The sequence below is a fragment of the Lynx rufus genome, unplaced genomic scaffold (genome assembly GCF_022079265.1).
Source record: "Lynx rufus isolate CCGP_SWC_20201006 ecotype Redwood Valley unplaced genomic scaffold, mLynRuf1.p SCAF_1, whole genome shotgun sequence".
NCBI classification, from domain to species: Eukaryota; Metazoa; Chordata; class Mammalia; order Carnivora; family Felidae; genus Lynx; species Lynx rufus.
In genome coordinates this window covers 190,651,451-190,663,949 of record NW_025814823.1, presented here as the reverse complement: position 1 = coordinate 190,663,949, position 12,499 = coordinate 190,651,451, and the positions used below count along the sequence as shown (strand labels likewise).

Here is a 12,499-nt window from a genome sequence, read left to right as displayed (position 1 = left end):
AGTACTCCAATACACCACCTCGTGAGCTCCACAGATATTGAGACTTTGAATCCTAATCTGGGCTCAGCTGGGGTGACATACCACATTACCATGACAAGCTTTTCTTTCTAAATCTCCAGGATTTTTATACCATCAAAGGTTTCAATGTGAAAATAGAAACTTTGGCTTCCCAACACCAAATCTCATCCTAGCCAGTAACCTGAATTTCTTCCATATTTACTGTCTCCCAAGACCTGCCAACCTGTAGCAAATGTGCCCATCCTGAACTCTCACAACTGTTTGCTTTATAGTCTCTTCTTCACATCTTCACTATGTCGTCTTTAAAAAGGTACTGAGAAGTAGAGACTTAGGCAAGAGAGCCCCTAAATGGAAGAAGAGAGCCCCTAAATGGAAGAAGGGAGCCCATGTGCTATAGTAGAGAGAGCCTTAAGACTAATTCATGTGGTAAGCTTGGCCATATCCATTTCTTCATTTGGGCTTCAGTTTCTGCATTCTTAACAAAAGAATGGATTGAGTGATCTCTCAGAGGCATTTCAGCTCTGATAGTCTATGATCCTCCGGATCTGAACAAACCCACAAATCAAGTCAGAAAGGCATGGACTGAATAACCTAGTGTTCACTGCATCACTTTCACCAAGAATATGATGCTTCCGGCAAAGAGTCTACAACGTGCAACCAGCAGACTTGTGTGAAAAGCATGTGACTGCTTGGAATTCACTGTGTTCAGAATTCACCACACAGAATGAGAGGGCAATGAATTCCAGGTACTGAGTGTCTTTGTGTCACATTCAGCACCATAACCCTAACTCATAAAAGAAAGCAACTAGAGAAGGCAGGTGGTTTCAGCAAATACCCAGTGGATTATAGGAATTCATGTGTTGACCTGGCCTTGATCCAGGAGCAAGTTACCATTTCAAGACTTATTGACCTGGTTCCACAATTGACCTCCTTTCTATGTCATCACTCAATTTTGTTTTCTCCTACCTTCAGCGATCACTCCAGGAACCTGAAGAAACCCTTGTCATTGCCTTGTATGACTATCAAACGAACGACCCACAGGAACTTACGTTACGACGCAATGAGGAATACTACCTGCTGGACAGTTCCGAGATTCACTGGTGGAGAGTGCAGGACAGGAATGGGTAAGGCATCTTTGTGGTTGTTGTCCCAGTGCTTGGGGTGAGGTGGGGATACAAAAAACACTGGGACAATTTGTCCTGCTTCTGTCAGCAGGCCCGCTGCACTGAGTTAGGAGAGGAAAGCAGAGGTAGAAGGAAGAGGAAGGAAGAAGTGGTTGAGAGACGTTTTTCTACTTCTCAGAAGTGCCAGAGACAGTCACTTGCTATGCTCCCTTATTAAGCACCCCCAGCCCCCAAGCCCATCTAAAAATTCCCCAGGTTTTTTCACTGACATCCACAGAATAGGAGATTGGCAGCTTGTTCCACATGGAAGCACTATTGTTCTTGAGTGTTCAGATGAGACTGAAGGTACATCCCATTGTGAAGTGTCTATTTTCGGTGAAAAGAAAAGGCGTGTAGAGATGGTACAGATTGGTGGTTATATTAAAAGGCATCAGGAAGAAGATACTAAAGAGTTAGCTATACTAACTGTCTCAACTAGCCATCTAAATGATCCATGGGGAAAGTTAAGTTGTGCAAAGACCAAATGCCCACTATGAGACTTTTGAAAGGAAAAAAAAAAAACTTATGAGCCCTTCTCTGATCTGAAATACAACAAAACTGCTGTTTTAACCTTCAGAATGCTCTGAGATGTACATGACTTAGATACTAGTGCTTAGTTTTAAGGCATCAGATCCATGCTGCTTTATGAAGGCTTTAGTTTTTCCTTTTAATATGTCAGAGGTATTTACCCAAGCCCTGGAATATTCTCCAGAATATGATTTCAATGATTGCACAAATCCAATACAAAAGTGTACCATAATTTAGCAAATTCCCTTGTTAGGCACTCAGATTGTTTCCAATATTTTGCAAATATTAACTACCCTGCAATGAACATCCTTGCATATTAATATCAGGGGTTTATATATTTTTAAAGTATGAGGTTATTACTGACAAAAAATATAGAAAAAGAAAAAACACTCCATCACTGCAACATTTGGATGGCCTAGATTGATGTTTTATTTTTTTTAAATAAAAGCAGAGAGAAATATAGATGAAAACTAAGCCACCCCTCCATCTGTCCCCATGTCAATTCCAAAAGTAACACTATCAACAGTTTCTTGTATATCCCAGACAAAAAAGTTATACATACACAGATGCATCCTTTTTTCATTTGCACTAAGGTGATTGATTTTGCTCTTCACCTTGCTTTTAACCTTCAGTAATATATCTTGGAGATCGTTTCATTTCAGCACATAGAAATCTACCTTATTTTTAAAATAATCGCATGGTTTTGGAAGGTATGCTTATATGGTAAGTACTTGAATAATCTGAAATGGTGGGACATCTAGTTTCCGAGTATTTGTTTTCTTTGTTATATTTTTTTAAGTTTATTTATTTATTTATTTATTTTACTTTTTATTTGGTTTTTTTTTTTTTTTTTTTTTTGAGACAGGGAGAGACAGAGCATGAACAGGAGAGGGTCAGAGAGAGGGAGACACAGAATCTGAAACAGGCTCCAGGCTCTGAGGTGTCAGCACAGAGCCCGACGCGGGGCTCGAACTCACGGACCACGAGATCATGACCTGAGCCGAAGTCGGCCGCTTAACCGACTGAGCCACCCAGGCGCCCCGAGTTTATTTATTTTTGAGAGAGAGAGAGAGAGAAACAAAGAAAGAGAGAGGGAGAGAGAGAGAAAATTAGAAGCAGGCTCCATGCTGACAGCACGGAGCCTGATGTGGGACTCGATCCCACCACTGTGAGATCATGACCTGAGCCAAAACCAAGAGTTGGGTGCTCAACCGACTGAGCCACCCAGGTGCCCATCTTTGTTATCTTAAACAAGTCCTCAGTGAAGAACTCGTATTGCTCATACTCATGTTTCTGGGCAATATTTTGAAAAAAAAATGCAAATATACGTATTTTTTGAAAATATATTTTTCTTTTGAAAAAATATGTATTTCATATTTCTAATTATGGAACTGTTGAGTCAGAGTAGGTCTCAATTTTGATAGATAATTCCCTCAGAAAGGTTGCCACACTTACATTGCCACTACCCACCAATAGGGTGTGGGAGTGTCAACACTGGGTATTGCTAACCTTAAAAAAGAAAAAAAAGCTAATCGGATGAGTTCAAAAAGAGGCACACAAATATCTTTAGGGTTAAGGCTTTACTGTTTACATGCACCAAAACTTTCTTTGTCAAAGCGCCTTCTCTTTAAGTATCCTTTTTGATGCCACTGCAGGGGGAGTGAGGAAGGGGTGTCAAATATAGTTAGCTCAAGAACTGCGATGTGCCCTGGGAGACAGTGTTGCTTGCTAGCTGGGAAGAGACCCCAAAGCACTTCATGTGGAACCTCCCTCTCTAGCCGACTTGTGTAGGCAAGTGAGGCCCGGCCACAACACCTTCTCTTTGCCTATTATAAGGAGGCTCATATCAGAAACAGGTTTAAGACAGTCCGTTTCTACAGACACTAGAGGAATTTACTCAGAAATTCACTCCCTCAATCAACTGGCATTTATTTAGCACACCTGATGTGCCAGGAAATTTCTTCTCCTAGGTTGCATTTCCCCAAATGACAGCTTACCCTTTGCTCAGTGGCCTTTGGAAATGCTCAGCTCTGCACTTCAAAGGCCATCAAAGAGGACACCCTAGAGTCTAACTGGTGTTTTGGGAATTTCCCCAGTGTACTTTGTAATAGTGCAGTATAGTGGAAAGTACACAAGATCGGGAGACAGAAGACTTGGACTTCAGCATCAGCTGGTCTTGCTGTATGTCTTTGGAAAAGGCGCTTAACCTCTGTGGATCCATTTCCTTCTGTGTAAAATGCAGACGATAATGTCAGCTCTGTCTATCTCACATTGTTGAGGAAATCAATGAGATGATAAACGCGAAAGGTGCTTTGCAAATTCTACATCCACATCCAAGTGAAGAGAATTACCATTTGGGATGCTATTAGCACATAATATTATGTGGCTGGCATATTAGAACACAGTTATTCTATTTCAAAGCAAAAATGGTATTTGACCTATTCATATAATTGTAAACATATGGTGTGGCAAAACCAGACATAATTAAGAGGGATTTGAAAAGATAGATAGAAGAGAAATAGCAAATTTTAGAATGACTTGACCCCCATCAATTGGCCCAGACTGCCTTGAGCACCACATTAAGGATGATTCTGAAGCTGGATGTTCAATTCTCCGAAGGAAGCATGCCACGATTGACTAGCAGTGTCAGCCATGGGCACAAGATATGAGATAATCATCCCATATTTGACATCCCTGTTCTTGATATCTTCACTCCCCAAAACGATTCTGTGAAATAGATTACACATTCCCCAGTAAACATAATCACTAAATTGAAAAATGCCTTTGTTATACAAAAATTAAAATACTTTATGAAGTAAAGAGCAAGAAACTCTTAGGCAACTTTTTATAGACTGTCAGACTCTAGAGGAATTTTATGTGCAATCTAGGTCCCTCATTGTACACTTAGGGAGCCAGAGGCCCAGAGAGTGGAAGAAACATTGTTTTCACCTTGTAGCATTAAGTGCAATAATATATGTGAAATTATTTTGGAAAATACAAAGTTATGCACAAATGTAAAGTATTTTGAGGTGCCGATTGGTCTCTTTATCCACCATGTCTTTGTTTATGCACAAATATGTATTCCTGCTCAAAAGAAAGTCCCACCTCCAAATCCAGCGTGACTTTATTCTTTTTTCTCGTGTTTTACCATTTGTGTCTGAAGGAGTTGAATTAACAAAAAGAAACATTAGGGAGTCCTTGAATTAAAAGCTTATGATGCTGAGTGGCAGTATCTTTTGGGACCTGTGGTTGGAAAATGATTTTTTATATTTTAATTATTTTGGTTTCCTGACTATATATAATTGAAGCACTAAAGTGGAAAAAATACTGACTATCACACCCCCCCCCCCAAAAATGTTTCCTTAGAGAAAATAGAGACCTTTTTCCATCAGAGGAAATTTCACAATGAGGAGAGCAACAAACATCTTTTTAAGTAAAATAGCCACTTTTTATTTACTATTGTTCAGGGGAGCCTGTGTGGCTCAGTCCATGAAGCATCTGCCTTTGGCTTAGGTCATGATTTTGAGGTTTGTGAGTTCGAGTCCCACATCAGTCTCTGTGCTGGCAGCTCAGAGCCTGGAGCTTGCTTCGTATTCTGTGTCTCCCTCTCTCTCTCTGCCTCTCTCCTGCTCATGCTCTCTCTCTCTCCTTCAAAAATAAACATAAAAAATTTTTATTTATAATGATTCATATATTAATGGTGAAATTTTTTGCCTTTGACAGATAGCAAATTGTTGGGTTTTTTTAGCCATTCTTTTATTCTAAAACTTTAAATTGTCTTATGAATGCCAAATAATGCAAGAATCCCCTACCTTAAAAGGCTTTTAGTGGATTGAATAACCTATAAAATGGAGAAGTGAAAATTAGTCCTATAATGGTCTAAACACTAATTTCCCTCTTAACAGGCATGAAGGATATGTACCAAGCAGTTATCTGGTGGAAAAGTCTCCAAATAGCCTGGAAACCTATGAGTAAGATATTTTATTTGTTTTCTAAAAACATGGTACTAAAGTCCTCCTTAGATTAGGAGTAAATTACTAGTTGATTGTAAAAGTACCAGGACTTTTTTCCCTCTTGTACTTTGATCCCTAAATACACAGTAGAGGAACACTCTAAATAGGAGAAGGGGAAGATATGTGCACTCACCTCCCCTTTTATCAAAGAGATGATTCTAAGATACCTATGAAGATTGTGGTGAAAGGAAAAGATTCTTCCAGCAATCTTGGTCTTACTTAAGGAGAAAAAAAATACTATGAAGACTGGATCAAATACAAACTTACTTAAAACATGCTCTAAGACAATACTTCCAATACCAAAATAACAGACAAATGGGTATTAAATATCTGCTTAGCTTGTATTGTTCATTTCAAGCTGTTGTTTATAGAAGGGTTCACATGGATATAATTTTAACAGAACTACTTGACATTTAATAAAACCCAATTGTAGTGGATACCACGTATGTATATTCCCTTGCTCAGCTGCTGAAAGGCCCAGAAGCAACAGCACCACAGCAACATTGTGTTCACAGATCGTCCTTTCTAAATAACACTGCCCACTAAAATGGAGTTCTTGGAAAAATGGCTGGGGATTCAGAGTTGATGCAGGGAAAGAATAGGATGAACTTGGAACACCTTGCACCAAAAGTAAAGAATTATTTCCCCCCCCCCAAATATTTTAATCGTGTGGATGTGTCAAATGGGCACAGAAGTCAGCTTAAAATTGTTCCTTCTGCACAAATCTGAGACAATTTGAGTATCAAAATAAATAATGACAGTAATAGATTATAATCCATCGATAAAATAAGAATCAATAACAGCTTGATAGGTAAATAAATAAACAAATAAATAAATAGAATGTCAGCTAATGAATGTTCAAGGTAAAATCACGTTTAAAAATCACCATTTGTAACTCAAAGTATCAACTAATTCAGGCAAGAATCATCAATGAATATCACAACTAGGGAGGCGAAAGTTTGATATTTACATAGTTTCAAAGTATGTTCTCACAAATCACTCATCAGCAATAAAGTGCGAATAGCTGGTAGGCCCTCATTTTAACCAAGTGATCAAAGTTCACATCAACAACAGGGCAAACAGACATCCCGGGTCTCCTGATGTGGCGCACTGAGAAGGACACAACATCACTTCTGTGATATTCCCACCCAAACATGCCTAATTTGAATTTCATCATGAAGAAATAAGAGACAACTCCAAATTGCAAGATATTCTACAAAATAACTGGCCTGTGCTCTTCAAAAATGTTAATATCATAAAAGACACAAAAGGCTGAGAAATTGGTTCATATTGAAGGAGCCTAAGGAGATGAGTGCTGACTAATGCACTAGTAATCCTGGATTGGATCTTGAGTAATTAAAAAAAAAAAATGATAGAGACAAAATGTATCATTGGAATATCCAGTGAGATTTGAATAGAGTCTGAAATGAGGTAACAGTAGTGTGCCAATGTTAAATTTCCTGATTTAGGCAATTGTACTATGTTCATATACGCATATATTCCACATATTAGAAATAAATACATACTGAAATCTTTGTAGTTTATTCTCAAGTGGCTCAAAAAATATATATATCTATTCAGAGGGAATGGTAAAGCAAATATGGAAAATGTCAATATTAGTTCATCTGGGTCAAGTGTATAGGGAGTTCTTTTATAGTATTTTTATAGCTTTTCTATACTTTTGAAATCATGTAAAAATAAAAAAAATGTTGAAGTCCTCACTAAATGTATGATACCAGGGTTGAAGAACATTAGCTAATGAAGACTTCTATTAACACATTTGGGCTCTTATTAGTTCATATGTGGTCAAGTTATGTGTTGCTGAAATTCTAATAGACTCTGCAATGAAGAGTGGTCATTTTCTGAAGAGTCTCTCAACCTGAGACTGGTTTTGATCAAGTATGTGTTAGTAGCCCCTCTCTCAGCCAACAGAAGAGTCATCAGTTCCAAGAACACTTGAGCTGCAATGAAGCATATATGAAATATGCCTAAATAAAATTCTTTCAATTTTTTTATAGTCAATGCCTTTAGGACAAAATAGGTATTCATTTCAAATGATCACTGGGCTGGAAAGTTTTGTTTGTTTTTTGCTTTTATCAGAATCTCATCCTTTATGATAGAGGGGGCAAACTCAAAATTCCAACAGAGTATAAAGCAATAGGGAATGGTGGAACCCAGGGAAATAAAAAGGTGTATTCCTCCTCCTGAAGGTATTTTAAGTCATTTAAAAAAAAAAACAAAACCCTATACTATACAAACAAAACAGTCTGTGAGACCTATTTATTCTATATACTATCAGTTTGCATTTTCAGATTATGGAATTGCAGCTAGGGAATAAAATGAATTCCAAACATCCAGTCATTTAGAAGTATATATCTGTGTATATTTAAAATACCCAGTATGAGGGTGTTGTATGGAAACCAATTTGACAATAAATTTCATATTAGAAAACAAATAAATAAATAAATAAATAAATATTCTGTCTTCCTGAACAAAAAAGTTCAAATGATCTCAAAAAAATAAAAATAAATAAAAATAAAATACCCAGTATGATAATGTTTTATCCTTGCACTTAATATTGTCTACTTTCAGGGGATATCTGTGTAAGAACTCAAAAATGTACCATCTGGGAACATAATCATGGGCTGTGAAATCCATTGATTGGCTTCAGGTTTCCTGCCCTGACTTGAGGGCATGACCTTGGGCAAGTTTCCTCACCAGGCTGGATCTCAGATCCCTTTTCCTTAAAATGAAGGGTCAGACAGATGAAGGAGGCACTCTTGCTGCCCTTCCCTCCCGGTGCCTGAACTCAGGGTTGACATCCCTTTTAGATAGTGACACACTTACCTACTGAGCTCAGGTGCACATCTTTAGGCAGCTGTGATGAACTGATCAGAGCTTGCACAAGAGATGAAGCCTATTTGCCATCCCTCAACTAGTTAAGTTACAAGAGCTGATGTATAAAATCAGCTGATGTATAAAATACCATTCTGTTGTATGATATTCAAAAGCTCAGGGGCGCCTGGGTGGCGCAGTCGGTTAAGCGTCCGACTTCAGCCAGGTCACGATCTCGCGGTCCGTGAGTTCGAGCCCCGCGTCAGGCTCTGGGCTGATGGCTCGGAGCCTGGAGCCTGTTTCCGATTCTGTGTCTCCCTCTCTCTCTGCCCCTCCCCCGTTCATGCTCTGTCTCTCTCTGTCCCAAAAATAAATAAACGTTGAAAAAAAAAATTAAAAAAAAAAAAAAAAGCTCAGGTAGGGGAGCCTGGGTGTCTCAGTGGGTTAAGCATCCCACTCTTCATTTCAGCTCAGGTCATGATCTCACAGTCATGAGATGGAACCTTGTGTCAAGCCCCACATCAAGCCCCACATCCATGCTGGGCATGGACCCTGCTCAAGATTCTCTCTCTCCCTCTTCCTCTGCCCCTCCCCCGTTTGCTCACATGCACATGTGCACACATGTGCTCTCTCTCACTTACTGTATTTAAAAAAAAAGGCTCAGATGGGTCCACTAATTCCCATATTCTGACTACTTTTTATGTTTTAAATTTTTTAAATGTTTATTTATTTATTTTGAGAGAGAGAGCGAGCAGAGGAGGAGGGGAGAGAGAGGGAGAGAGAAAATCCCAAGCAGGCTCCATGCTATCAGCGCAGAGTCCAATGTAGGGTTAGATCTCACAAATGGTGAGATCATGACCTGAGCTGAAATCACCAACTGAGCCACTCAGGTGCCCCTGTGGCTACTTTCTAGTAGACAACAAGTTTGGTGAGTGGTGTTCCTTCCCATCTAAAAGTTCTCTCCTCTGAAATTTATACTATTCAAAATTCATTGTGAACTGATGACCATTCTATTTCCTCTTATCTCATAAATGGCCAGAGAGGCCAGGATGTGGCTCAAGTATTAACAGCAAAATTCAAAAACTTCATCCCTAAAAATTGTTCATATTCTTTCTACCACTTTTCAGTTTTTTTCACCAGACTCCAAAATTATAAAAGTAATTACTTTGCAGAAGATTTTGAAAATAGGTCTAAAAGAGGAAAATATTACAATTATTTTACAAGGCTAAACTTTCAAATTTGTACTCAATTGTTATAGTTGTCCTAGCATCATCCTACTTATAACCATCCACTAACTTATGAAATAGAGAAGATAAAGTTTTTATAAAACTTTCTTATGGAAAATTTCCAACATTCATAAAAATAGAATAATATAATGGACCTCCATTATACCCAAAACCCAGCTTCAAAAATTATCTCTATTTTACCAATTCTAATTCATTTGTTCCCTTCCAGTTAAACATTTTATTACCCGGATATGGTGCATACCTTTGTTTTTAAGTTTGAATGCAGTGGTACAAATAGAAAATGACCAAATCATTTTCTAGAATTAATTACCTTTTACAAGTAAATAATTTTTAAACATTTAAGTGTCATTGACATATGACTTTCTCCTGCTTTCAGGTGGTACAATAAGAGTATCAGCCGAGACAAAGCTGAAAAACTTCTTTTGGACACAGTAAGTCTCCTTGACCTGCCTTTGACTTAAAATAAAATGAATTGTGCTTTTTTTTTCAGCCATACTATGGTTTATGCCAATGTAGTAAGTTGATATATTAGATTAACAGTGATTTTCATGTTCAGTGAAAATATTCTGGGGATTTATAGAAACTAGCATACAACAGGATAAGACCCCCATGGAGGGTCTCATGTCTTGGTAATGACACGCAACTGTCATGACAAATATAGTGGCCTTTCTGTCTGTGATGGGGAGCCATGGGGCTAGTTTTCCTTGCCTGCTTCTCTGGCTAGGTCAGGGGTGGCAGTGACTTACATGCTACTTGGTTGGGCTGTAGCCCAGGAGAAATACATCACTTGTTTTAATTTATTTTGATGCATCAGTTCTTAAGAGCCATGCAGTGTGGATAGCAGGACTGATCTTGCCCAAGGATGTCAGAATCAAGGGAGCAAGAGATGAGAAGAGAGAAAGCAAGGTGTGGTGGGAAAAGTAAATGTCCTAATCGCTGTTCTGTCACCAACACAGTCTGTGGCTTTGGGGATGTTTCTTCCTCCTGGGTCTTAGTTTCTCAATGAGTACAAGACAAGAGTTGGACTAAATCAGCAATGAGTTAGCCAGGATTCATACTGTCACCCTTTGCTCCTGATCTTATGTGACGCTGTTGATCACAGTCCATGGCTTTGAGATCCTTGTCAACACAGTGCTCTAGGCAGCTGCCATCAGTTGATTGGCACTCAAGGTGAACCCTCTCTTCCTGGACCAGGAGGCCATTTGTTACTCTGTGCCAGTGCCTCTCAAATACCTGTGTTGATGGATCACTTTTTGCGGTTGTTTTTCAATTTCCAATTTGTCATAGGCTTATATTGTGTAAAATAAATAAAAATGAACTACTAGAAAAAAAATAAAGAAGCAAGGACACAAAACCTGCAAGTTTAATTTTTTATTAGTCTTTGATTTATTAGACACAAAATTAGTCTGAGTGCTGTAAAAAATGTCTAACCGCTTTCTCTCAATTTCCCTTTCTGTCTGGTGGTGGGCCAGCAAAAATCTGCCAACTGGCACCCAACTGCAGACCACACTTTGAGTAGCACTTAAAACTGCACATTTATAGCTCTTTCAGAGAAACCAAATGTATGGAAGTATTGAGAAAAAAGTCTTCCACAGAGCAATCAATTAATTTACCAGCATATATGCCTAAAGCAGTGGTTCTTGGGCCTGTCTGCACATTAGAATCACATGGGAAACATTTTTTTAAAATACCAATGCCCAAGCCTCACACCAGATGGATTAAATCAGAATATCTAGTTGGTAGGAGCTAAGCATTAATAATTCAGAGAAAAATCTCTCCAGACGAGTCTAATATTCAGACATTAATGACCCGTGCCCAACACTAGTCTTACCGATGAGACCAGCAAACTGTAGGTATGTGTTGTTGGAAACATTAGTCTCCCTGTGCCAAAATGTCAACCTTGTCCCTGCCATTGCACCATATCTTCTAGTTTGTGTTTAAAGGTTTTCCTGTCTGTAAGAAATTTAAATTAAACTGCAAATCTCTCCTGCACGGGATGAAGGTGGGGTGACCAACTCATCCTGGTTGGTCCTGGGACTGTCCCAGTTTTAAAACTGAGAGTTCTGTGCCCAGAAATCCCAGCCTGCCCTCAGTCCTGGACAAACTGGGACAGCTGGCTACCCAAACTGGTAGCCACTATTTGCCCAGTTAGTGATGAGATTTAGAGAAGGAGACCTGGGAAGGTGCCAGGAAGGGAATGAAAATCTGTGATGGGAAGGTGGAGGGTTAATAAATATTGTTAAAGATTAATTTAAAGGCATGCAGTTTATTATTGGCATGCAATTTACTTTTGTAGAAGGGGAAACTGGTGACAGATTGATTCATTCCGTCAAAGGCAAAAATAGAATTTCTGTAAGAGGAAAAGGGGAGGGGAGAAGGAAAAACCCATCGTCATACTGGGGAGCAATGAACTTCATCTTCTTCGGGTAAGTTGCCAATTAGCAAGCTGCTAGCAAAGAGGACAAGGTGAGATGTTCTGCCCTTGGGCAGCTTGCTCTCATCAAAGAGAGCAAGTTCAGTTGTTTACGGATTTCTCAAAAGACTCTGTGTGCTTACCAGTGAGGGACACAACAGACAGCCTGCACTATGTCATCTGTCTCCGTTAGCAGCCCTCTCAGCTTCGGCGTGTGTGCACCATTTCCTTTATTAGGATATCTGGCTATAAACTCAAGTACCTTACCATTTTGCTGAGCAC

The 12,499-nt window shown here is 39.0% G+C and overlaps 1 protein-coding gene across 1 annotated transcript in view; it reads left to right on the top strand.

The window, feature by feature from the left end:
- Positions 1–12,499, top strand: part of ITK (IL2 inducible T cell kinase) — a 58,440-nt gene that overhangs the window by 28,135 nt on the left and 17,806 nt on the right. The window contains exons 6-8 of the mRNA XM_047091959.1: positions 991–1,142; positions 5,615–5,680; positions 10,181–10,235. Of these exons, the coding sequence (XP_046947915.1) occupies positions 991–1,142; positions 5,615–5,680; positions 10,181–10,235 (273 nt within the window). The remainder of the gene's footprint in view (positions 1–990; positions 1,143–5,614; positions 5,681–10,180; positions 10,236–12,499) is intronic.